General features: G+C 40.1%; 4 protein-coding genes across 4 annotated transcripts; 1 reads left to right on the top strand and 3 right to left on the bottom strand.

Moving 5' to 3' along the window:
* Positions 1 to 37: 37 nt before the first annotated feature.
* On the bottom strand, positions 38 to 5,387 carry rpa2 (replication protein A2). The gene is given in 10 exon segments (XM_078252450.1): positions 38 to 535; positions 1,566 to 1,627; positions 1,629 to 1,661; positions 2,213 to 2,353; positions 2,747 to 2,863; positions 3,046 to 3,120; positions 3,597 to 3,710; positions 4,595 to 4,696; positions 4,935 to 5,026; positions 5,242 to 5,387. Coding segments are annotated over 10 exon segments (837 nt in total). The 5' UTR covers positions 5,255 to 5,387; the 3' UTR covers positions 38 to 447.
* Positions 5,388 to 5,442: 55 nt separating this feature from the next.
* smpdl3b (sphingomyelin phosphodiesterase acid like 3B) lies at positions 5,443 to 9,313 on the top strand. Its single transcript, XM_078252445.1, has 8 exons — positions 5,443 to 6,474; positions 6,575 to 6,788; positions 7,089 to 7,186; positions 7,303 to 7,446; positions 7,600 to 7,769; positions 8,129 to 8,309; positions 8,502 to 8,635; positions 8,778 to 9,313. The coding sequence occupies exons 1-8, from the start codon at positions 6,414 to 6,416 to the stop codon at positions 9,138 to 9,140; spliced, it is 1,365 nt and encodes a 454-aa protein (XP_078108571.1). The 5' UTR covers positions 5,443 to 6,413; the 3' UTR covers positions 9,141 to 9,313.
* A 418-nt stretch (positions 9,314 to 9,731) lies between these two features.
* Positions 9,732 to 13,217, bottom strand: mecr (mitochondrial trans-2-enoyl-CoA reductase). Its single transcript, XM_078252447.1, is given in 11 exon segments — positions 9,732 to 10,069; positions 10,155 to 10,227; positions 10,303 to 10,363; positions 10,459 to 10,532; positions 10,630 to 10,732; positions 10,909 to 11,011; positions 11,284 to 11,427; positions 11,513 to 11,609; positions 11,612 to 11,646; positions 11,782 to 11,879; positions 12,880 to 13,217. Coding segments are annotated over 11 exon segments (1,161 nt in total). The 5' UTR covers positions 13,089 to 13,217; the 3' UTR covers positions 9,732 to 9,905.
* A 5,439-nt stretch (positions 13,218 to 18,656) lies between these two features.
* On the bottom strand, positions 18,657 to 26,120 carry lin28aa (lin-28 homolog Aa). Its single transcript, XM_078251802.1, has 4 exons — positions 26,090 to 26,120; positions 25,439 to 25,611; positions 21,313 to 21,497; positions 18,657 to 18,876 (listed from the first exon to the last, which is right to left on the bottom strand). The coding sequence occupies exons 1-4, from the start codon at positions 26,118 to 26,120 to the stop codon at positions 18,657 to 18,659; spliced, it is 609 nt and encodes a 202-aa protein (XP_078107928.1).
* Between the last annotated feature and the right edge of the window lie 288 nt (positions 26,121 to 26,408).

Raw genomic sequence — 26,408 nt, 5'->3', positions numbered from 1 at the left:
TGTGTAAATTATAGAAGTTCCTGGTAGATGACCCAACTGTATTTAGTATAATCTTTAATTTTGGCAAAAGTAAGTTACATAGACAAAAATAAATTGAATACTTGCTTTCCAAATCTTTAAAATTACAAAAAAATGCTTTACAATGGAGGTGGAAAATACAGAATAACAGTATTAACTGCTAAACGGCTTCTTCAACCGCAACAACTTTGGGACTTGCAAAATAGCAGAAGCAACCTCAGGGATATGTGTAAACGGAAAGGTCTCCCCAAGCCTAAACCATTTGTTCTTCAACTAACACCCACCACAATACCTAAACAGAGAAGGATTCTAAGAATGTCACTCAGTTCTGCGGCATTATTGTGATTTAGTTATTAGCTATGAGTTTTAAAAACCAAATGACTTCTATCAGGTTAAACTCAAATAACTGGTGCCAAAAGGTGAAGCAATCTAATCATCATTGTCTGTTGATTTGTAGTGATCTTCGTCGATGGTGGAAAAGATGTGACCTTCGTTGCTTAGGAATTCCACTGCTTGCCTGTTAGAGCACAAAGAGAAATATGAATATTTTGAAGCCCTTTTTTTTTTTATATATATATATATATAGAACTTCAAGCAAAGCACATTAAACTTTTCAACTTAAAAACGGTCTGCGGGTTCTGATTTCCACTATATTTATAAAGATGTAGCTTTTGAAAGGTTTGACAACAAAACAAAGTTTGAAGAAGAAATAAAAAGAATTGGACTGCTGGCCTCAAACAACCTGGCAGTGGTCCTCACTGGTCATTTTAAAGCCAGGTCACATATAGTCTTTTAAAGGTCCAATGTGTAGGAATTTCTCCCATCTAGCGTTGAGATCATATAATCGCAATCAACTCTCCCGCTCCACGCAGTTCAAAGTACGTATTACAGCCACAGTAGCCATCACGCTTTTTTCTGATGACGCCGTCTCTTGCTCTTTTCAATATCTTTTTTTCTTTTTCTGGGTGAAGAAGAAGACTCTTTTTCCTGAAATCTGGATTTTGATTACGTGTGGTCCTCCGTGTTTCCTTCTTCAAACTTGCCGGGGCCGGGAAGCAACGTTACCCATTAGCAGCACCTCTCAGTTTATCATGCGACAGTGAAAAACGCGAGAGGCGGAGCAGTATGTCCTGTATGTCCCTTACCGGCTAACGTATTTCAAGATGGCGCATGACTATGGAGCGTCTACCCCAGTTCATGCAAACGCAAATGAAAAATTTCAAGCCAAGAGGAATACTTGGAATTGATGGTGGTGGTAAATCTTTATGAAAAAAGGACAAGTTTGTGAACTGGCAACACAAATTTTGAGAATGAACAACTAAACACGTTACACACTGGACCTTTAAAGCTGGACAAAAAGAACAGCTACGAGGTTTCCATAGATGTCAATAAGCGGGGAGATTCCTGGTTTAGGTTTTACAATGTATTAGCAACATCCCTTACTGCAACAGATTATTTGTTTTTAAATCAGATAACGCCTTCAGATGGTATGAGACTGCACATCTGTGGTCAAGCTAGCTAAGAAAAGAGAACTAAACTTTTCTTACTTTATGACAGCCAGACTCATGACATTGAGTCTCTGCTTTAGGTCCTGAATGCTGATGCCCTGCTGGGTCTGGGCAGGCTCTTATCAAACTCAGAACCTTGTGAGATGAAAAAAAGAAAAAAAAGAAGACGTATTAAAACATGCACATAGCGTCAAACTGCAAATACAGACGCATCCTTCAATTATAGAAACTTCCATTTGTGAATCATTCATTTTTTTTCTGAGTAAGCTATTTTTATGTTCTGTGACAGTAGTTACAGCTAAGAGGGACAGGAAGAATGGGAAACTTAGCATTGCGTAGTGCAAGGTTTTTCTCGTGCATTAGGACTGACAAAAACACTGACAGTTTATGTTCTTGTTCACATTAGCTTTTTATTAACAAACAGCTTGCTTTGATGAAGACTGTCACATATTTATGTTCACAGATCATTGTTAAAAGGCTTTTTTTGTGTGTTTGTAAAGCTTAAAAATATATTTAATTATCAAATTAACAGTAAATGTCAAGTACATTCATTGTCAGTGTTGGGTCAGCATCCAGGACACACTGACTGAGTGGTCCCTCTGTGTTTACCTATATAATAATGGAGCAAACCTTTCTAAAACTAGTGTATTTTAAAATTCTAATATTGATACATGATTTAAACTCACCTGATTCTGGTTTGCGCTTAACCCATTATTAGTCATGTCGGTAGCACCTGCATAGCCACCTCCCATGCTTCCCGTGTTTCCCAGGTTGCCCGGTCGCGACATGGGCATGACGTCACTGCTCATTGTTCCTCCGGCACCCGTCTGAAAGAGAAACAGAACTAAATTGTTGTAAAATGTCCCCTCGTGTTAAAAACACTGAGAAAAGCTAAAATGACTACACACCAGTGTTGGTGCATGCTGAAACCAGGCATAGTATACTCTCCTCAGATACAAGTTGTCCGACAAACAGCCTTTTAATAATAGCACCGCTTTTCAGCATCACATTGATTTGTTTATGCCAGATTACCAGTATCTTTTTAAATGATGACATGTTTAAACTTAGCCGATGTGTCCAGTACTAACTTTAGCAAAGCATTCTTTAACATAGGTACTATTTATTTATTAAGAACTGATAGCTAACCCGACCTCCTCGAATTATGGGTTTGCAGCAGCAAACAATACAGACTGATGAGGTTTATGCGTAGGAGTTCTCACCATGGTCTGAGATTTGCCGAGTGCCATGTGCGCTTGGACAACCTCCAGCATATGCGAGGTGATCTCATTCATGTCCTCAACGGGCCGGACACTGAATGCCACGATAGATCGGTGGTTCTGAAACAGGAAGACAAAGATTCAGTAACGCTGAATTCTGTGCATACTGTACTATGCTATACATTAGAATAACACTTTCAAAACATAAAATGTTCAGTACAATACAGCTGCTCATGAAACAAGCTTACTTAAAGGTCACATGGTCATGTGGCCTCGCAAGGACGTTAGGACGGTAAACTCACCTGAAAGGAGCGCAGATTGCCAGAGACTTTGACATACGTGCCCGGAGGCAGGACGGTGCTGTCCACACCGGGATCCTACACAAACCGAGACAACAGGGTTGCTAAGGGGCTGAATTTGAGTAGTTTACCAACGAAAGATATGCTACAGCTTCTGAACAAGCAAGAATAAAACAATGTTTAGTTTTTCCAACAGGAATATGTTGAGTTAGTGCATTCTTGTGGCAAAAAGTGTGGGATTATTGCCACAGCACGTAACATCATGTTACATTTGGTCTGGGTCTTGGCCTTTTCAATCTTAATTCATAATGGCACGAGTGTCTCTAACCTAGCTTTAATCTTTACTCATGTATATATTGCACATGTTACACTTATGTGACTTTTATGCACACTAATGCTTGCGTGTCATCACTATTGGTATTGGGTTTTATTCATCATGTGTTTATATTTAAACAGACAAGGGATTCATGATTCTCTCACAAGTCACTGAGATGAAATAAAACAGCGGAATATTTTGTAATTGTTTGAGCAAGGATAATAGCACCGTCGCTGACCTCTGTGTCTACCCACTGCTTCACATCCATGGGAGCACCCGTCATGTCGTCGACCTTATACTGGATGTTCGTCATGGATTTGTCTGTGCTCCTGATGATACCCAAAATGGTAACCTATGACATAAAACATGAACTGTTATCCAACAGTGAGATCAAGAAGGTTAAATGGCTACATTATTATTATTATTATTATTATAGGGGTGTATCAACATGCTGTAGTGTAGCATATCTTGAGTAAGTACATGATGCACCAAACAATTCATAATTTGTCCCCAAAAATAGTGGGGCGTTTTGGGGCAATTTTCCTCTTTCTCTGACAATATCTAATGGTTTATTCTGGCAGCATTGTGGTCCTCATCACTGTTGAGCAGGTGAAAAGTACCCACCTATTTCATCCAGAGTGAAACTTTAGGAGGGAGGTTGTAACTTGCACAATGTCTTAATCTAATGTTGAGAATTCTTGAAGAATGATAATTTTGCATAATTTCCAAACCAATTATTTTGATAACTAGGGATGCTGCTGCTAACAATCCCTTTCATTATTGACTGATCTGACGCTTATTTTCTTGATTGATTAATCGTTGTTCTCTATAAAAATGTCACAAAGTAGAGAAAAGTGCCCATTATATTTTCCCAGAGCCCAAGATTAAGTATCCCTTTAAGTAATTTCCCAAACAAAAATGCCAGACATTTACTAGTTCTAGCTTTCAAATCAGGATTTACTGCTTACTTACTCTTTTTTGTATCGTTGTATATTGAATATCTTTGAGTTTTAGACTGTGGTTGGACAAAAAAGGTAATTAAAGACATCATCAATGTCATGTCATGTCATGTCCCCATATAGAAGCCAAAACGTTTGATAACATGATGTAATAAACGATAGAGATCAACTGATGAATGTAGTACTCTTTCAGCCTTATGCAATAACACCATCAGACACTACTGAACAAAATGATTATTTTCTGCCACTATGCAGTCACTGCTTTGCTTCAGCTTACCTGGGAAACTTCCACATCTCCTACTTTGAAGGCTTCATCAGCCTGGGAAGCAGACATAATCTGAGACACTGTGCAGGGGATTATCTGTGTGGCACGGGTTCTCTGCAAAACATATACACACAGTCAGTGTTTCCATAATTACACAGAAGTATGTGAACAAATGTTTAAATGGGAAAGAGAGGCTATGTTTCTGATAGGATAAACCTAATCTATTTAAAATGTGAATTTGCAACTTTAAGGATAACGTTAAATTGTATTCTTATTGTGTGCTCTACATCGGTTTCAAGTTTAGATTGGAATTAAAAGAAGTTGTAGTGTAGTCTTCAGTATCGTTACAAACCCCTTTCTTCTCTCCTCCCTGGGATAGGGCAGGTGATGCAAAGCCTCCTGGAGACTGAGTGTAACCTCCGCCCATACTCTCACTGTGCCCTCCTGAAAAAGCAAGACAGGCATAGACAGCTGATATAAGGAGCGGTTTGCTCTTCCCATTCAGATAGAACAGTTTTCATCAACTCACGTTTACGTTACCATCAAAGACACAACAACAAAGAGGCAAGTTAGTCAACCTAACGTTAGCCGCAGCCAGACAACGTCAACAAGCCGACTCGACCACTTTATGAACGCAACAGTGCGCATATAAAACTCACCCTGGTTCCACATGTTGGTTCTTTGTTATTAAGTCAATAAAAGCTAAACTGAAATGTTATTAACACTGTGTAGCAGAGACAACCGCACGCAGTTCTGTAGATTTCCTTGTGTAGTCCCGCGCGCCAAACACTCAATACACCGCGCATGCGCGTAGCAGAAGTCCCGCGAAATCTACCCAACGGTTGGCTGTCACCCAGGATGTTTTTAGCCCTGATTCAGGCTTGTCAGACAGTTGTTGTTCTTCTCTGGAGGAGAAATGCCGTATTTGTAACAGTTCCAACAATCAACAATGGCCCTACCCATACCGTAAGCGTGTAATTACAAACCTCGGTTGATATAGCTTGTTGGGGGCGGTATACAGCCGCGGAGAAAAGACTGCCTGAAAGGCATGGGTCGGGGATAAATAGTATTGCGCTGTCATCCAAGCCTGTGCTGCCTTCTCGTCCTGCTGGAAATATTGATTGTTGTTCTCTTAATACATCCACGATTGTAGCCTACTATGAATGTCCAACAATAACTTTTGCTATCGCTGCATCCGTGTCAACTGTTGTGTAAACGCCTATTCCAATTACAATTTCAAAGAAATTAATTATCTACCGTTAAATTACAACCCCAAGAACGTCCAAGAAATGCACGCCATAAAAGGCAACTTAAGTAGGGCTTTGATATTTATTTTTATCCCACATGGGATTCGGCACTTTTTATGCCATTCTCAAATAAGCCTATAAATATATATTGGTCTAGTCTTTACACTGTTTCAATATCTAAATAAAAATCTTTGGAGTATTTGTAGCCTATGTTGCTATCTACCGGTTACAGCCTAGTTGGCCTACAGTAAGTGTGTTTTGGGACTGCTGCCAAAATCAGTTAATCTTGCGGCTATTTTTCCTTTCAGAAAAATGCATATTGACGTTTAAACTTCTTAATTATACGCCATAAAGGTGTAGTAGCCTACATATTGGGCTATTCAGAGGTAGGTGGATAATCTTCGTTAACAATTGAGGGAACACAATATAAAGTGTCTCATGAGTAGCCAAATAAACGGACCACCTTCAGGCCAAAGACGCGTCATGAATAGCTGTATCTTATCTTGTTTTGCCCTTTAAAGACTTACCTCTCATACCTGGACTTGACTTTTTTTCGGACGTTTGCTTTCCTCAAAGAGTTCAACATGTCCACAGTAAGGCTGCTCCTATCATGTCTACTTTTAAAAGAGGTCGTTGCACTGTCAGGTATGTAGCTTGGTTATTGTTAAAATTAGGCTAGATGTTTCTTTAATAACTCTCATCGTGCAGGGACATCATGTGCGTATTGCGATTCGTTTTTATCCAGGAAACTTCTGGCACATCACGGATCTGCACTGGGACCCAACATACAATCTGACCGATAATCCTGAACTTGTGTGCGCATCAAGTGGCACACGACCTGCGGCCAATGCGGGGAAATTTGGAGACTATGCTTGTGACTCACCATGGCTCCTTATAAACTCCTCTGTGTATGCCATGAAGGATATTCTACCAGACCCGGACTTTATTTTATGGACAGGGTATGTATCCACTTTAGGGTTGATTGTAACTGTATTGCTGGCTTGTTGAGTCCTAAGTCCATCTCCAGAGAGAAATGCATGTGCAGCTTTGTACTGTTTTTAACCAGATATCATGCACTACAGGGACACAGCTTGGAAGTATTTCAAGTGACGGTATATTGCCTGTGGGCCTCCTTTGTAAATTATATTCAGACTCTGCTTTAGTAAACCCTCATCAACTGTGGGGTCCAAAATATAATCACTTTCCTCGTTTAGCATGTAATCCTAAAACTATCTACTAGTTATTGTTTTGCTTCTCAGAGACGACACACCACATGTACCCAATGAGGATCTGGGAGAAGAAGCAGTGCTCCACATTATCAGTAATCTTACCCACATTATAAATCAGGTGTTTCCAAGTAAGTGTGAGGTCAAGGTACATCCTGTGTATTTAAGGGAGAAAACATCAAAGATCAACATTTACTGTAGTGTTGCAGTATTGATGAACTTGTGTTATTGATAAAACCTTCTTTAGACACTAAAGTTTACCCTGCCCTGGGCAACCATGACTACCACCCTAAGAGCCAGCTTCCTGCAGGCCCAAACTACATCTATAACCAAATAGCAGAAATGTGGCAAGGCTGGTTGGATCCAGAGTCCCGTGGAACATTTAAAAAAGGTTGGTTGGAGTCTCCTGTGATACTTAATTTTGATATTAACACAATTGCTTTTCTAAGAATCACTAAAACACCTTATGACGCATGGCATTATACATTTGAAAGCACACGTCCAATTGTGTCATGCATTGTCTTCAATATTTTTCTTTACATAGGTGGATATTACACAGAAAAGCTGCTGAATCGAACAGGGTTCAGGATGCTGGTCCTCAACACTAATCTCTACTATGACCAGAACAAGGCAACCCAGGACATGGACGACCCAGCTGGCCAGTTTAACTGGGCGGATCAGGTTCTTACAGAGGCTGCCAACAACAAAGAAAAGGCAAAGCATCTTGTCTATCTGTGCTTTGCAACAGTGGTTCAATTGGATTTAATGTCATGTTTTAATTACTGCTTAGAGATCAATAAATCTATCAGTGAGTAATGAATACCTCATTGTTCTTTTTAACGCTGGTTACCATAGTTAACAGGAAGAATACTTTGTTTACATCCCCTATATGAATGATTATCTCCTGGAAAAGATATCAACATTTTTACAACCAAAACACTCCCTAAATCTGAAGGTGCTCCAGCCTAATTTAACTCATGCCTTGCAAAAAGATGAATTGAAATAGTAGAACTCTGACTACAGGGAATGAAAATGGATACTTTTTGCTAACTCTACATTGGTTTCTTTACTAGGTGTACATCATTGGCCATGTTCCCCCGGGTTTCTTTGAGAAGAAGAGAAATAAGCCATGGTTCATGCCTTCATTCAACAAGCTATACTTGGATTTAATTCAGAAGCATCATTCAGTCATACTTGGACAGTTCTTTGGTCATCATCATACTGATAGCTTCCGAATGTTCTACAACTCAGAGGGTAAGGCTAGACTGTTGTAGTACTATTGCTTTTCCTTGTTTTGCATTGGGGTGTTTGGTTGGTATTTTAGTGATTTTACTTTTTAATTTCTGGACTGCGTCGCACAGTGCTTCTCACATTAAGTGTCCAAATGTTACCTTTTGGCACATAATACTGTTGTAATCAGAGGTGATGGCCCTTCTGTTTCTACAGGCTCTCCCATCAGTACGATGTTCCTGAGCCCAGGTGTCACACCGTGGAAAACATCACTTCCTGGAGTCATGGATGGAGCCAACAACCCTGGGATTCGTGTCTTTGAATATGACACCCAAACACTCCTAGTCAAAGTAGGTCAAGACCAGTCTGTATAAATTCTATTTAAATATGTTTAGGAGCCTTCCTAAGCTGCAATATACAGCCTCCACATAAGCACCTAGTGCTTTTATTGTTCCAGTTTCTGTTTCTGAAACCACTTCTTTGAACACTCAGGATGTGGTGACCCATTATTTGAACCTCACACGAGCTAATGTAGCACGCGGACGCTGGGAGAAAGAGTATCGACTCACAGAGAGCTTCAGAGTGCCAGACGCCTCCCCAGCCTCCATGCATCAGGCTCTGGAGCGCATTGCTAGTAGCCGCTGCTACCTACAAAAGTACTATGAGTTCAACTCTGTCAGCTATGATCTGACAGAGTGTAACAGTGACTGCCGTGTTGACCACGTGTGTGCAGCCAGAGAGGTAGACTTTGACAGGTATGAACACTGTCTGGAAAAAGAAGGGGCTGCTGCCATTTATGGTGGGTTTCTACTGGTCCTCTCCGTGGCTGTAAGTTTGGTGTTTGCCAATTGGTAGTGATCATCTATCACGGATCACTGTGGTCCTGTAAATATTTAACAGTAAACATCACAGGTTTTCCTCTTTTAAATCATATGCCATCTATAATGTAAGTGAGTCATGCACTAGATGTACTTAAGCAGGGAAACAACAACTTTTGGCTTCAGCAATCTCTGATGTGGCCTCTTGACGTTGGTTTATTGGTGCTGGGTTTAATACTGTATTCCCAGTCAATAGAAGAAAAAAAAGTATGTGGTATTTATGTGGCTCAAAAGGCTAAAGTAGACTTTTGTCAAATGTTTATTAAACCTCAAGCTTTAACTGTCAAACTATGCTGGATCTATTTAATAAAACCAGAAATGGCTAAAACAGTTCAATCAATACTGAATCAATATGCGAGTATCAGTATTATCGCAACTGTAAATCTGTTGATTAATATCAAATTGCACTTACTCATGCCTATATAACTTGAAAAACAATCACACTTGTTACTAAACATATCAGATAAAGCTGCATTATCTGGGTTCTATCATGCTTCCTGTTATCCCACATCACTACATAAAGATTTATGTATTTAATTACTGTCAGTAAACATAGCGGAATTCAAAATGTCATAATGTGACAGATGCTGGACTTTGCACCTGCTGTGAAGACACATTTATTGAGTATGTGCTTGAGCAGTGTATTTGATTGACACATAAACAATAATGTGGCAGTCCTGGGGTTACAATTCAGTTCATACACTTTGGTCATGACAGTGTATTGATTAGTTGATGAGTCTGTTCACATGATCAGGACCTGTTTAGCTGAGGTGAAAGGCTGCATAGCTGTGTCCAGAGCTTTGTTGTAGTCTCGGAGGCCCACCTCGGTGCAGGCAGGAGCTGTCAGCTTTCCCTGCTGAATGAGGTGGCACAGTTCATCCAGCATGGCTCTGAATGCCCTCCCATCTAAAGAGAAAGTTAGTATAATTTCGCATTAAATTCATTTTAAGAGACTTATTTTGATGAAAGAGGAAACTCCATGCCGACTCACCGCTTGAGTGATCTCTCTTCCACTGTGTGACCCAAAATCCCCGAACCTTCACATCCTTGAAAATAAGAGCACTCTGGAGAGAACAAGTTAAGTAAGCGTGCTGAGAGAAAAGTATCTCTGTGAAATGTAATGGGAGACTTCATCTTACCACAGGGACAGTAACTGGCTGTTTGGCCATCCCTCCATATGTCACCATAGATCCTCCAAACCTGGAATATATGGGAATTATGTCATGTTCCGATCAGATTTTCTCTTCAGTGAAAGATATTAAATCGTGTCAGCAAAGATGATTCAATATCCTCACTGTAGATGACGTAGCAGTTCTGTTGCGCTTTTGCCTCCGACTCCATTCAGTGCCAGTTTAGGCTTTGGGCAGGTCTTTATAAAAGAAAAAAACATAATTATGACTGTGCTTCTTCACCAATAGCTAAAGCCACATGATCCTATTTTTTAGGATGTCTTCAGACCCACAGACCTTGAACAGTTCCTTCATCTCAGGCCGCCTCAGTGCCTCTTCTTTGATCACATGAGTTCCTCCCATGGCCTTCAGCCTATCACAGAGCTGTGTGAACTCTGGCCTTTGAAAAGGAAGAATCAATGAACAAGTGCATTAGTCATAAATTCTAGCACACAAAACTCTCCTTCCGTTACCCTTGGACAAAAGACCCCATTATCTCAGGTGAACTGATTACCTGAGCCAATGATTCGGACTGAGAAGTTTCCTCTCCTGAAAAGACTTAATATACTTGTTCACCTGTCTCTGACGACGTTGATAGTGTTTATTCCCCTCGCAGCAGCAATCTGTATTACAGCCTGCCCAACTCCACTGTTGGCTGCATTCTGGATCACAGAATCCCCTGCAAGGACAGCAGGTTGAGGGAAACTGTCACATGATGGCTAAAACTACTGCACAGCATGTCATGTTTTCAGAGATAACGTAGGCAGAAACACCGCATCCTCAAATCTTCATTTAGAAAAAAAGCAATTTAACCAACATTTTCTTTTGAAAGTGGAACGTAATGAGTAAAATAAAGGGACTCCTTCTGTCTACCCCTGTATGTGTAATCCAGGGGCTTGTGGTTCTATGTAAGAAAAATAATGTTCTGACCCTGTGTGTGGAAATGATTACCTGGCTTGAGATCTTCAAAGTCAGAGAGCATCCTGAAGGCAGTGCAGGGATTCACCCCCAGTGTGGCAGCAGACAACAAGGGAATGTCATTCGACAGCGAGATGACATCGTCCTCTGCTAGAACTGCCTCTGTCCTCCACGTCCCTGTTCACACAAACATATAAAACTATTAAGAGCTCATGTTGGGAGACATAATTGTGAATGTGTGGACTCATATATGCATTTTTACCTAGACCAGCATCTTTTGGAATGACCCAGTCTCCTGTTTTGAGGGACTTCACCTGGCAACCCACCTCTATGACCTGGGCCACTCCTTCGTTGCCCCCCCAACTGCTGGGAGGTCAGGCAGGATAGCATAAGTACCTGATGAACAATGTCAGATAAACCACTGATCTTAACACCTAAAAACATAAATACTGTGTTGGTAGAGCTGCTTTCAAATTGAGCTACTGTTTGGGTGCTGCTGTTTAGTGTAGAGGTAACCAAAAAAACAAATACCTTGAACCATGTTAATGTCAGATGGGTTGATTGGAGCTGCCAGCATTTTAACCAGGACATCCTTCGCACCCATGGGGGGCAGATCTACATCTTCCAACCTGGCAACCAAATAAAGTCATATACAAAAGCATATGTATACTCATAGTTTTTTGGTTTGGTGACAGCATTCTAATGTATTAAATATAGCACATCAGACTATCACAGATAGATAATTAATTAAATTAGTCAATTAACAGAAAAGCAATAACCATTTTAAAAATCAATGAATTGTTTGAAATATGTATCTGTTTGTTCTAGCTTCTCAATATGGGGATTTGTTGCTTTCATCTGTTGTCAATTGATTAGCACTGGGATTAAGACTGTTGGTAGAACATTACAAGCAATTGCATATGACATATTGGGGTGTGCGAAATTTTGATTGACATTTTTCCAACTTGTTATGCCATTTTTACACAAGTATTCAACATTCTACTCAGGAAGCTAACAGCCACTAATAGTTTAACGAGGTTAAAGGTAATTCCCAACCACTGCATTGCACCACCATACCATTTTTTTTACTCATCGTCTTACTGTTTGTTTGAAAACACTTCCGATAAAGCATATATGTGTAGCTATATATCATAGACTGTATAAGTACATATTGTGTTTTCGAGTGTGGAATGTGCTTATTGTTGCCCCTTGTGGCCATTAGGGGAAACCAGCCACCACAACAAATTCGCTTCTGATTAACCGTCAAGTACCAGTAGGTGTATTTTTGCCCTCCGAGCTAAGGGGGCAGCAATGAATGAGCCCATTGCGGCTTCGCACACCACGAAAAGGCGAAGAAGTTCCACTTGAAAACTTACTTGGACAAGCGACAAAAGATAAGATTTATACTTTATCAGAAGTGTTTTTTTAACAGTATTTAAAAATGTTACAAGAGAAAATACTTAAAAAAAGAAGACCAACTGGTTGCTATGGCAAATTAACGTTTGGTTAACGGCCGCACCTCCGTTAAAGAGCATATTTAGCCACATATTGACTGTAAAGTAGCTATGCTATTGCATTTGCATGGTCACAGAAACAAATAAAACGACATGTTTATTTTAAAAGGCTTACTGAACGACTTGAGAAGGGTTTCCATGTTTTCGGAACAGAAGAGCCTTGCATGGCTGTGCTGCAAGTCCAGCTGAATGACTGAAGAGAGAAACGTTAGCAGTAACGTTACCGTTCTCCTTGTGCCTTGAACATTTTAAAAGAGCAGCAGCAAAGCTTCTTCTGCAAACTGTCTGGCTTCTTAAACAGACTATGCGAAATGGCAGCCACATTGCGACTCACGAGTTCACTTTACCATATTAAAACAATACCACTATGAAGTAATATTTGTCATCTGAAGGGTGAGTTTTGCTAGCATTCCTCTCCCTGCACGGCCATATTGGATTTTACCTATGAGATTGTCTCATTGAAAATATAAACAGAGAAAAGCGCCTCTGGTGGATAAACGCAGTGATTCCCTGCTATTAGTTACTGTAGATACATGTTAAAGTATGTATTCAGGGTATTACCAGGCAGAAAAAAAGAGGAATTGGTTGTTTTCTTCGGTGTTTCACTTCGTGTCGTAAGGTGACACTGTTTTCTGGAAACCTTTGTCAGCCGTTTCTCATGAAAACCCTGTGTATTCCTTTTTTGAGTCAACAAAAATGTACTCAGATGATAGGGTATCTTATCAACAGTGGTAAAATGTAACTTAATGTATGCAAATACTTTACAATTTTGTGATTCTATTTAGGCCTAAGTATGTCCATTCTTCCACTTCATGACCTTTCAGAAGGAAGTACTGTAAGACTGCAACCAATGGTAATTTAATTATCGACTCATTTTTTTTTTTTAATCTTTATTCTTAAGTCTAGAAAATGTCTAAAAAAAAAGCAAATAATTGCCATCAGAAATTCTCAGAATCACGATTCCATCTTCATATGTCTTCTTTTGTCAGAATAACCACAACCACACCTATTTAATTTACATATTGTTAAGGAGAAAAGCAGCAAATTCGCACATTTGAGATAATGTTGCTTGATAAAGGACTTAGCCTATCAAAATAGTTGCCATTTAATTTTTTTTTAAATGGCAGCACTACAATATTGTACATTTTACACCACTACATCTAGTTTTTTAAAGTTAGGTACTCGTTACCTTTATTACATTCAAATCGTATAGCTATATAAACATTTCAGCATTTAAAGTATGAGTTATAGAATAAACTTCAAAACACTATATAGAAAAGTTAATTAACTCCACTTTGACCTTGTACCCCATTAAAATGCTATGTACCACTTTGTATTAAGGCCTACCTTATGCTTACAAGTTCTAATGACCATCTTTTTTTAATATGCATTAAAAACTAATTGATTGTATTGTGTGACATTGCAGTATTACAGACATCCATTTGGCTGGTATATCCTTCTTTGTAAGCAGCCATTGTGCATGATGAGTAAACATCATGCACAATATATACTACAGTAAACATTGCTGATAATACATAATTTAATTAAGATTTTGAATGCAAGAATTTTAGTTGTTTACAATCTTTGTTGTAAGAGCAAGAAATAAGCACTCAATACATGAATATGACATTTACTAAGAAATGGAGCAGATCTTTACATATAGAAACATAATCACAGTAACACTTTGAAAAGCCTACATGCTGCTCATCATTGAAAAACTAGCCATTAAATCAAGATGGATCAAGATAAATGTAGTTTTATGGCAGTAAACATTGAAACATTCATCAGTAATTAACGCACATTTTTTGGAAGTAGCTCAGGCATTTACCTGATAAGACACACCACCACCAATTAAATGGCTGATGGTCACAAACAAGTTGTACCATGAAAAGCACACATACTGTGATACAGAATGCTTTGATGTGCCTCAAATGTTGCCCTGAGCACAGAGTCTTACAAGTCTTTGGATTTTCAAGGTTGTTGCAATCAGAATGTCTTTCATGGACTTTAGTTTCCAAATGATACTTTGAAAACATCGCTAAAGTATAGCAGAATGTTGCAAACATTACAACACAACACTTTTATTCAACCTTTATCTAAATCGTGGGTCTCACAATCCAATTAAGAGTTTAACAGATCAGTTAGTCAGTGGTTTCAAGGACTTTTAAGAAAGTTCATTACAGAGATTGATAACAAAAGCTCCCTGTGTGTGTCCTTTTAAATCGAGGGAAAGGAAAGTGTTAGGATATACTGTCACTGCAATCATAAGTGGTAAATCCAACATTAACAATACACAGAAAAGTAAACCATTCCATCTCATCAGAGCACTTGCTTTAACAATCTTTCCATCCTTTCATATCCTGAGTGTAATTATCAAAAGTTTTTTTTTTTTTTAATAATTAAACTTATATAAACACCACGTAACAGCAGAATATGAAACAATTTTTGTTAAATAATCCATGACACATTCTTTTTGTCTTAAGCATTGATAGTCTGAAAACACCAAGTATTGGTTGTGTTGAGGTGAGACAACCCTGGATTATATACTACTAGCCCCAATCCCTTTAACAATATTCTACTACATCCCCATCTACAACGATTATAGAGGAAAAAAATACAATAATAGCAGACAAATTTCTTCATATCATGGCAATTTATGTCAAAGAGGAGAAAATATAAAGAACATCATCACCCTGGGTGCATGGAAAGTCGACAAAGTAAGAGTCAAAAAGCTTGTGAATCTTAATTTTTCCACATCATTTGTTATCATTGCTTTTTTTTTGGCCACAATCTTAGTTTTAGAAATGTTGCGCCAAGACATTCTCAAACCCATTTTGCTTGGCATCTTTGTCCTACGCAGTCTCTACTTTGAATAAACACTCCTTGACTCCTTCCAATCAATCTGAAGTATTCCCTGAGTTTTCAGATTGGCAATTCCTGAGATGAGCCTAAGAGGGGAGTTGTTTTTTTCCAACCAGCGACTGACTGTGGTAAATAAAAATCTAAAAGATACAATATAAAATATGGAACATATATTCAAAGAGAGATTAAACTGAATATAAAAAATAATGCATCTTACACATTAGTGCAGAGTAACATTGCACTGGTTTTGGCATAGATAGGAATAACAATGGGTCTCTCTTCTGAAAGGCTCATTGTGCACAAAAATAAAGAATAAAAAAATACAAAAAGGCAAAGGAAATAAAACTCACAGTTTACATCAGTCTTCATAATACTATGTACCTGTACAGTATGTAACTGTATATTGTTACTCATGTGTTGAAATATATTACTGTTACACTGTATATATACTGCATTGAATTATTGTTAAGGACAATGACAGTGAATAAACAAGCATATATGTACAAAGTAATACGAGTAACGGTGTTAAAAATGTGTTACCCAAATATATTCTCAAGTCATATATAGCTTTGAATGACATTTGGCAGTTGTTTGATGTCTACTAGAACATTCATTGCTGAGAGGCTTCAACTGGAGCAGAAGGAGAAGCGGCAGCACCGGATGAAAATAAATTAGTATGATTTTTTTTTTTTTTTTAAAGGCTTTAGAATAATTTTACATATATATTAATTGGGTGTAAAAGTCGTGTCAGCTTCTCCTGTAAAACGGGAGTAAAATGCTGATTAGCTAGCTAGTTCTACATGCTCCTCCGTGCAGGCTTGGTGTTCCTGAACTATTACCCTACTAAGGGTTAGAGGGAGGTAACGTCTTAAAGAACAACCTAGAAATGGATCACACTAGATATAAACAAAAACACCAGCCTTGCCACTGGCAACATCATGTCTGATTCTGCCTCATTTTATTCAAGTATCAAGAGGAGAGCTAGCTGGACCCTTCAGTAACTCAGTCCAGGTCAAGTATCTTATTAGAAGTGATGATGTATTAGGTTTAGTATCTCATTGTTTGGAATTCTATCAAATCCAAGTTGAGGGAATTGTAAAACAGCAGTATTCCTACACAACAGCCAATACAATGAGTATATACTGTAGATGGAAAGTTTACTGAGCTCCCAAAAATAGTTAACGAGTAACTTAACACCAGGCTAAAAAAAAAAAAAACAGTATTTTGCTGCCCTCTCTGATTGAGACTTTAATGAGTAACTACACCCAGTCTTTCCATGCCAAACAGTGGTGATATGATTTTTGGCACACTGAGCAGCTGTGATGTAGCGTGGAGCTGCAGTGCCATGCTACATCACACACCTAAGTACAACTAGTGTGTTGCCCCTTCACAACATGAACAACCTCTGAGCTAGCAAGCTAATGTAACACGCTGAAAATGGCAAATTTTGAATCGTGCAATAAGGCAGGTCTGCTTGGTTCTTTCGGTGAATGATTTTAAAGATTTAGAAAGACTGTTTACAGCATTTACTATCTAACTGGGACGTTTCGGGACTGATTGGCAGGGATTGCAATGGACAAAGTACACACAACGATATACTGGGAAGAGCAAATTACGTTTAACCATGTATCCAGCTAACTTAATTGGCTCAAGTTATTGTTTTGTCAGTTTACTATTAACTGTATTACTTTAATATTGTATGTGGTTTTTACTTTTGCAGGGTGCAAATGTTTCACCAAAACAAGTTCCTTTCTGAGGCGATTTTGCCGAGGCATCCTCGCTGCATCCGGAACTTAGCGCCGCCCAAGGCCACAGCGATTGGTTTAAAGAAATGCAAACAACCCAGAGCGTTTTTTCCTCCTATCCCAGAACGTGGTGTAGCCAGACCTTACTCCACAGCGCTGTGGAGATAGGTCTGGCAAAGACTTAAAAGTATAACTGACCACATCCAGCTGGGGTCTGGTCAGAGTTTCAAGAGATTTTAATGGCCAGTCTATTCCATCAGCTATTGAAACACCTTCTCCCTATACCTAAGTCGTCAGAATTGGAGGGGATGTGTTCGAAAGATGTGTTCATTTTTTACCGAAACTGTCATTAACCATTTTCAGGAAGTGTTAAGTTACTCTTTAATGGGGTCTATTACAACTAATGGCAATGCTGTGTAAATACTGTAGTGCAAAAAGGATTTGACTTAATCCCAATTTAAGTCACAATCTCCAAAGCTGTATTCTATTTGGTTTACCATCAGCAGTTAGAATGACATGAGTTTAGTAGCAGACAAGCAACAATGAGGTAGACCGTGCACCTTTAGACAGCCAGCAAAATGCTGGATGAAAATAATGTAATAAGAAAGATAACTCTGACCAAAGCTGGAAACCACTTATGGTCTGACATTCATTTGGCCCCAGGAAAACTGGATGGTCAATTGCAATATCGGCAAATGCCAATACATTGCCTGTAGCTATACCCTAAAACCCGTCCCATGTTTTCACAAACCCGCCCCTTCCCCATGTGATATGCAAAGTAACATTCATTACAGAGGTACAAACTGTCAAGTCTCTGCCTTGTCGGATAGTGAGGTGTAAAAGTCAGGAAGACGACTTAATGGTAAGGCAGCAAAAGTGTAACTCTATACTAAACACACTGAGTATTGCGCAAAAACAGAAGCGGTATAATGCCCACAGAAGGGGCACAGTTTCACATAAAGGAAAACATTCTACAAAAACTCATCAAGATAATCGGTCATATGGCATTGCTCACTACAATCTCAAACCTCTTAAACAGCAGTGATTCAAACATTTAGAAAGCGTCCTCAGTGCAATAATACAGCAGTATTCCTGAGTGTTACACCAACTGAAAACAAACAAACAAAACGTTAGCAACATTCTTCATCAGCAATTTTTTTTAACCTGAGGTAGTTCCAAAAGCAGCTTCAACAGGTGGAAGGGGATCCATGTGTCCCGTCTCTCCATCAAAGCAGTTTGATTGGCCTCTGTGCTTCCCCGGCGTCAGTGTTGCCCAATTTATAGCTTAACCAGAGGTCTCGGGTGGAGGGGCCGAAAGGCTGTGCTCCTCCTCGTCACCTTTCAAGGAGGACGGTTTTCCCTGAGAACCCGGTGAGGACTGTTGTGCTTTGATTGGGCAGTTTGCAACCATGTGGTCGATGCTCTGGCAGAAATGGCACTTCTTGGGCTGGGGTGGTAGCTTGCACTCTTTAGCATGGTGGTCCAGGCCTCCGCAGTTGTAGCACCTACAAGAGCAGAGAGCATTTGGTCATATGTAATGTGTGCTCAAAAAAGTTCTATTAAATTTGTACTCCTTTACCCTCATTGAAAAATCCAAAATTTCTAAACTTTAACCACTGAATGCAAGGCTTATGAACTAGTTGTGATGTCACAAAACCATGCTTGTGTGGCCGGGTTGGTTCAGTGGGTAGAGCAGGCGCACATATAGTGAGAGGCTTATGCCTCGACGCAGAGGTCCAGGGTTCGAGTCCGACCTGAGACGATTTCCTGCATGTCTTCCCCCTCTCTCTCACCTAGCTGTCGTATCAATTAAAGGCGGAAAAGCCCAAAAAATAATCTTAAAAAAAAAACACATGCTTGTACATGCACATCTTTAACTCCGATTTAAGATTAGCCACAGATAAACTTTCCTGCTTCAGCAGATGAATGTTAAAACATCCATATAGTGTGAAACTCATGCACATACACAATCCTGGACAGTGAAGGTAAAACAGTCAAATGAAGTAACAATAACCAAAGCACTTTTTTGAGTGAAGGGGGACTTTAAGTTGCACCTGTTTGCCACTAGATGGAAACATTTCACCTGGAATGACTTCAGTTTGCATTTGGTCATAAATCTTTCAAGGGCATTCCAGGTCACACTACATTGCTTTGTGGAGGAGCACACCAGGTTGGATCATCTCAAAACATGTAACTGTTTCTTAGATGGTCACAAATTACAACAAAAATTTATTAAATCTTATTAGCAAGCAGGAGTTTCTGAAAGGAATTGAAGTGGACTAATACTAACTGCAAGAATGAAGTGGCAGGGCTCCTATTTTTCCATGGACCTGGTCTGATCACCATGACTTATTATCTCACTGTATCATGAAGAGCTTGCCCTATTTGTCAGTTTGGCACTGCCAATAGCTTCCCTTGGACTCTATCGTGTCAAAGTAAGACATTGCTTAATCGGCATTGAACTTTAGAAATGAACACCATAAGGGGTCAGCTGGAGCCATTACGGGTGCCATCAGACACCTCTGTTCGTATATAATCTATAGAATGGCCACGCGTGCAGGGGCGGAAGACAGATGGGTGGTGGGCGTGGGGCAGTCACTCTGTGCCACTGTGGACCCCCTGCCACCATTGTAGCAGCAGATGACATTTAAACAGGGCGGCTGCCGAGGGGTCAGTGTGGCCGTTGGGGTGGTGTCAAGGTCTATAGCTTCACATCACAGAAGCTCCCTCCATCAGGAGGCAAGGGGAAGTGGTCTCTTTGTCTAAAAAAGCTGCAGTAATGACCTCTGAACCCTGCCCTCACCGCCCTCTTCTCAGTTCTATAACCCCCAATCCAATCCCAGCCCTCTTGCATTTACTCATACACTGTTGCCATGACAACAGTGACCTTTCACCCCCTTGCCCGGGCTCTTACATCTGTTATCAATTAAATGGAACACACACACACACACACACACACACACACACACACACACACATATGATATCTGACTATTGGTTCATCAATCAATCATACATACATGAAACACCATCCAGTGTTGCATAATACAATATGCTAGAGGAGAATGATATCTTATCCATGGATCAGTGTGGTCTACGGAGAGTTATTGAGCCACAGAAGGCCTCCCAGGACTCTTTGAGGCGGTAATGATCTCTGTTCTCACACTGACTACTCTCTGGTTCTAATCACAACTGACAAGGGGGTGAAGTTGATACACCTCTAACCCTATGCTGTATTGATATTCAAAGAATAACCCAAAATCAAGGCCTCCTTGGCTTTTCTTACTTTCACTGTTGCCTTTGCATGGAACCCTTGAATCTTCAGAAGAAATGTTTCATGAATAAAAATACATTTGTAGATTGATCATTACGTTTTTGTGGCTTTTTGTAACTTTCACAGGACCTGAACTCCAAACTACTTATTTGTAGAGGTTCAGATCAAACGAAAATATAAAATCACTTCTTTTAAAAGGTAATGAGGAATGACTATCACATTGGTGGTAAAGGATGGTTTAGGAAGAGAGAGTGTCAGTGGGTGTGAATTCACTGGGGGCCAGCAGATTTAAACAGTTATTGATCCAGGTCACACGTCAAGCCTGCTGGTGTGACCCTTGCTAGGGCTGGAGGTGGGGGTTGGGGTTGAGGAAAGAGGAAGGAAAATGGGGATAAACTAAAACACCATTGTATATCTGATCCAAACTGGACACAACAATGACCATTTGTGGACTCCTGAGAAATAAAGCCTCTACGGGTCTGCAATGTAAATGTGCATAATCCTCCGCTTTCCAATTAAAACAATGTCTCCAAATCTCTAAATTTGGTGATTCATTTTGAATTAGGTTTTAGATTAACCGAAAAGTCTTTCTTTACAGGTTTAGAAAATTGCACTGCTAGAATTCATTAAATGCTTTTTCTTCTCTTCCCCAGATCATCCCTTCTTACCTATCTCCCTTTAAACGTCGCTTCTGGACCTTCTTGCCTTTGGGTCTCCTTTCACTGCCCACACAGTGGATGCCGTCTGGTCCGGTAACTCTCTGCGACTCCAGGCCCTTTGATGACTTTTTGAAGGTAAACTCAACTGCCTCACCTTCCTTTAGGCTACGGAAGCCCTCCATGTGCAACTTACTCTGAAAGATGACATAGAAAGAGGAGTCAGCATCAATTTTGGGGAACTCCATTCTTATGGTGACGAAGGTTTTTGTGAAGCCCCTAATTGGTATGTCAGGAAGATTCAAAGGGGTGAGTGAATGTTTCAATTTTTCCCCCATCACAGAAATACAGCAGATCATTCTCAGTAGGATATCTAGTAAAAATGTGTCTTTCAAACGACCAGTAACCAAATCACCTCCACATTGAACTGGTGGATACCTTGATGTTTGAGAACATCCCCCCCACCCACACTCACAGAGCCAGATAGGACTTATCAGGCATTTATGGTGATCATTATGTCTCACCTGATAAACAAACATGCACTATAAAGCTTGCTGTTCCCACTCTACTGATGAGTTGCACACATACTGGCCTGCTTAAAAGGCACCGTGGTCGTAATGCTGCTTTGTCTTTTTGCTGTGTTTGAGAGGTAAACCTGATGAGGATAACCTTCAACCCATCCCCCCCCTCCAGAGGAACAGCATTCCACACTGCTGCCCCCACCCCATCCCTTTTCCCACCCACATCACAAAGCTCCACTAACACACTGACCACCACTAACCCTAAACTGCAGGATGCAAGGGTTAGTGCTGTAGTTGGGGGTGGGGTGAGAAGGCAGCATTGCTTCTCTAGGAGATTGGGGGTCAGGGAGACATTCCTTGGATAGTTGTTTGGCAGAAAGACGTGGAAGATAAAAGTTGAGGGAAAGCACAAATGATTGATATCGCCCTTTGATAGCAGTGCTTGAATACGTGACATCTTTTTTGTGAAAGAAACATGATTTCATTTTGGAGAATGTCTGATGAACAGCAATATTGGAGAGGCGTGTTAGCTTAATCAGTGACGGAAAGGTTTGATTATGCTGAGAATAAACACTAATTTAGCGTCCTGCTTAGCTACATATTCAATGAAACTATGTTTACCTGAAGCTTTGAGGAGGTTCTTCTACTTGCCTTGCCTGAAATGTTTCAGATTCCAATGAAAAGAAACCCATGATGAAGGGAAAGGGAAGGTGTGGTGCGGTTTTAAGGATAAAAGCCAGAGACTGACTAACACAACATGGGAAACCCCTCTCTAAAATTCCCTCGGTGGGACTGTGAGATTAACTTGTCACAACTATAGCATACTGTTGACATAAGAAAGATTCATGATGTAGCAGGTTGACAGACATTAATCCCATTTTCTTTATTTTTGAGTAGAGGCCCATCTATCTGTTAATTATGAACAACCGTCTGCATTCACCAAAACCACCACGGATCCGAGCTTCTCAAAGCACACGGTTTGTTGTGAAGGAAGTCTTGGGTCTGCTTCAAACCAAATTCAACAGTAGAATCCTTTAGAACAGGTTATCAATTAAGGGATACAAGTAATCGTTCTAGTGAGCTGAAAACTACCTCTGCAATGAAAAAAAACAAAAGCACCATATTGTCTAATCCTGTGACTCACAGTTGAGCATCTGCTGCAAGCTCGTGAGCACCACAATTGGTGAGCCATGACATTTGAGTGGCAACATGGACATCCAGAGAGCCCCAATCCTATCAGGCCTCTCTGCCCTGGTGACTGTTAACCCACTTCCTCTCCCATATGTGACCATCCCAACCCCCATAACGAACCCTCACCAGCCACATGCCCACACCAGTTTATCCACACACGCAGATACAGGTACAGATCAGGGTGGGGCCTTTAACTTCAAGGATCTGATGTTGAGGTGTTATTATTAGTGGGGTCTACTGCAAACTCTGTCCAGAATGTGTCTGGAAGCCAAGTAAGGCAGAGAAAGACATCAGAGACTGAGGGACAATAGCAGGACTGCTGCTGAGACAAAGAGGGGCTCGGTCACGGCTGAGGGGTGCTTCATTCGGATGCATGGCTCTATTGTCCACCTGCACAAAGGCCAGTGGACCCTCGGAGTTAATTTTGCTTGACACACGGCCACTAATTTTAGGGCTGAGTCCTTTTACATTGCCATAACCCCTATACATCCATCATTGACACACGTGTCGCTACCTTTTCTAGTGACAGAAAGGGAACCAAGTCATTGGTTACGTATTTCTTGTGGGAAAAAGAAAAGAAAAAAAAAAGCACAGTGTGAGGTTATTGCTTCCGTAAAGGTGTGAGCATTACAACTTATCGCTCTCTCAATTTGAGTATCTGGAGCAATAATCAACTTGTTTTCATGACATACAGAAACAAGCTTGGACATTGGATTGGATTTTCAAGCTGCATATAATGGCAGTTGGCATTATACCTATAGTAAAACCACCCATTCCTTCTACCAAACTGAGTTTCCACACCCAGTTGAACTCATGTTTTTGGTTTGCATTATGATTAATCAGGCATCAATTTCCTGTGTATAGTCAAACTATTTCAGTTGCAACGGCTGCACAGAACAATGACATCTCTCTATTTGCATCATCGGAAGCAGACAACTGAAAAACAAAAATGAGTAAGAGCTGCAAGTCTGAAAACTGGCTTTCATCTCTAGCAAATAAAGTTAAATCTCTAAAAAAAAGGAATTGCACTTCGGTAGACAAATGTCTCCACAGCATAAGGCCACTGTGAGGACAAGGACATTTACCTAAACTAAGCCCTGAGATCCCCTCTCCTCTTTAAAGCTAGTGTAACACAGTGCCATACACGCACACAGGGGGATGAGCAGACAGCAAAGAGCCTTTAATCATTTTATGACAGGAACCTTGAGGTGAATGAGCAGTGGGGACTCCTCTCACATGCTAAGCCTTTATCTTATCAGACAGCAATGGCGGTTCTCACTCACATGAGAAGTAGGAGGGAAATGCATGCCCCACCTCTTTACCTCCCACTTCACCAGTTGTAAAAGAAGGTGAATGAAGGCTTTGGTTGAACTGAGAGCTTTTCTTTTATCTTTTCAATCTGAGAAAGAAACACTAAAAACCTCAAGTGAAGGATGAAAACTGTTTGTTCAGAACAATACCAACTGTAAAACTACATCTAGGCCTACAGTTTATCCAAGTATGACCATTTTCATAGTCCTCAAGGCAGTTGTACATAAATATATGTAAAGCAATTAAAATGAAAACAGTACTACAAAAGGCAGATTCATGAATATTGCCTGACAGTGTGTAATTGTGTGTAATTATTATTTAACCTTAATAAGAAGTGATCAATAATCAAGTCTGTCCATTTGCTGTGGTCAAACCATTTATGACTCATTTTAAAAGCTTCCACTTTGTGAACAAAACCCACTTTGTGTGCAATGATAAATGGCAAAATGTGACAATATTATCATATTCCAAACAAAGTGAACAAATATTGACTGATCAGATAGCTTCAGAAGAGGATCAATTACATGTTTCTTTCTCCTTAAAAGACCAGTTTACATGCAGGTCACACACTGATCTATACTCACCTTAAAAGCATTGATGCCTATTTAAGTGTGTAAGCTCTGACCAAATTTATTTCTCCATCACATTATATCAGTATACCCTCTTAAAAAACAAAAAACACGAGGGAGGCCCGAGCTCTCCTCTGGCTGCAACACGTGTTCCCCTGAGAGAGAAACACCCACCACACTGCAAAAAAAACCCACCCATCTAACCCAGTTAAAAAAAGCTCTTATTATCTGAACTTTAATCAAACATATCCTATCCTATCAAAACTCCTGCTTAGTGAGTGTTTGTTTGGTTGTTTTCAATGCACCTTGTATTTATATTTGGGGAACGTTTTTACTAAGACTAATGAGTAATTGTGGACTATTTTTGAAGATACAGGGTGACAAACCTTTTAGAAACAAGTAATATGGTCTCACTTTCGCTGGTAAGCCATTTCACTTGATTTAGGAAAAGTAGGTTTTCAGCCCAAGATATGTTGATACTTTTTGCAGTGCTGGGTTTCCGTATATTGATATTCGCAGTTTCAGCCATAGACATAGTCATCCTACCTGATGGACAAATACATCAACCGGTTCGTCCAGTGGCACTCCCTCACGGTTGGTCATGGAGAGGAACCCGAAGCCCATGCGGACATTGAACCATTTACACACGCCGACCCCGTGGAAAGACTGTGAATCCTCCTCGGTGCTCGGTCCCTCATCCTCCTCGGTCTTACACACTCCTGCAATGAAAAGTGTTTGTAATTTTAAAAAAAATAAAAATAAAAATCAGTAGCCTATATTGTTATTATTGCGCTGATGTTTAAAACGCATTCACTGGTTTCCAAAAAAAGGGCATTTGAACAAGGTTTAAAACGCGAAAAAACTTTAGCCTACTCCTTTCTCGCGTTGCAACATCATCAATCAATATGAATCAATAAAATGAGTAACAAGCGGAGGCTGTATTATTGTCTTAATTTCGATTAAAATTATGCCGTCACTTATTTCTAAATGAATATTCCGCGAGTTTGTGCAAAATAAGTGATCTTGGAAGTGTGCATGATGTCAGAATCTCTAAAGAGCGATTTAGAGACACACGAACTGCACGTGTGTGAACGATGGCTTAAAATGCTCCACTACAATCAAACCGTCCCATCACAAAACAAGTTAATTAACCCATGCAAAAAAAGAAGGAAAATGCAGTTTATTTTGATACTGAACCTGGGAATTCCTGGTTAGAAACGGAGCCCATGACTTCAGTTCAGCCTTGAGTCAGATTTAGCACCCAAGCTACAATATCCTTTTTTTAGCCCACAAACTGGGTAATCCTCACAGATTGCCACTGTCATGCAAAATGCTGTGAAAAGCAGAAACTGCGCGGCGAGAGGGAAAGCGGGAGAGGGAGGTAAACAAAAGGGGGCTGGCAACCTATTCCCCCTAAACAATGGGGGGTGAAGGGGGTGGGGGTCACCGGGCAGGATTTTTTGCTGAACCCCCCCTTAAAAAAGAAACATCTAAAACAATGCAAGAACACCCAACC

The sequence above is a fragment of the Sander vitreus genome, chromosome 6, assembly GCF_031162955.1.
Source record: "Sander vitreus isolate 19-12246 chromosome 6, sanVit1, whole genome shotgun sequence".
Taxonomy (NCBI): domain Eukaryota; kingdom Metazoa; phylum Chordata; class Actinopteri; order Perciformes; family Percidae; genus Sander; species Sander vitreus.
Note: the sequence above shows the minus strand (reverse complement) of the source record. Positions and strands in the feature narration are given on the sequence as shown.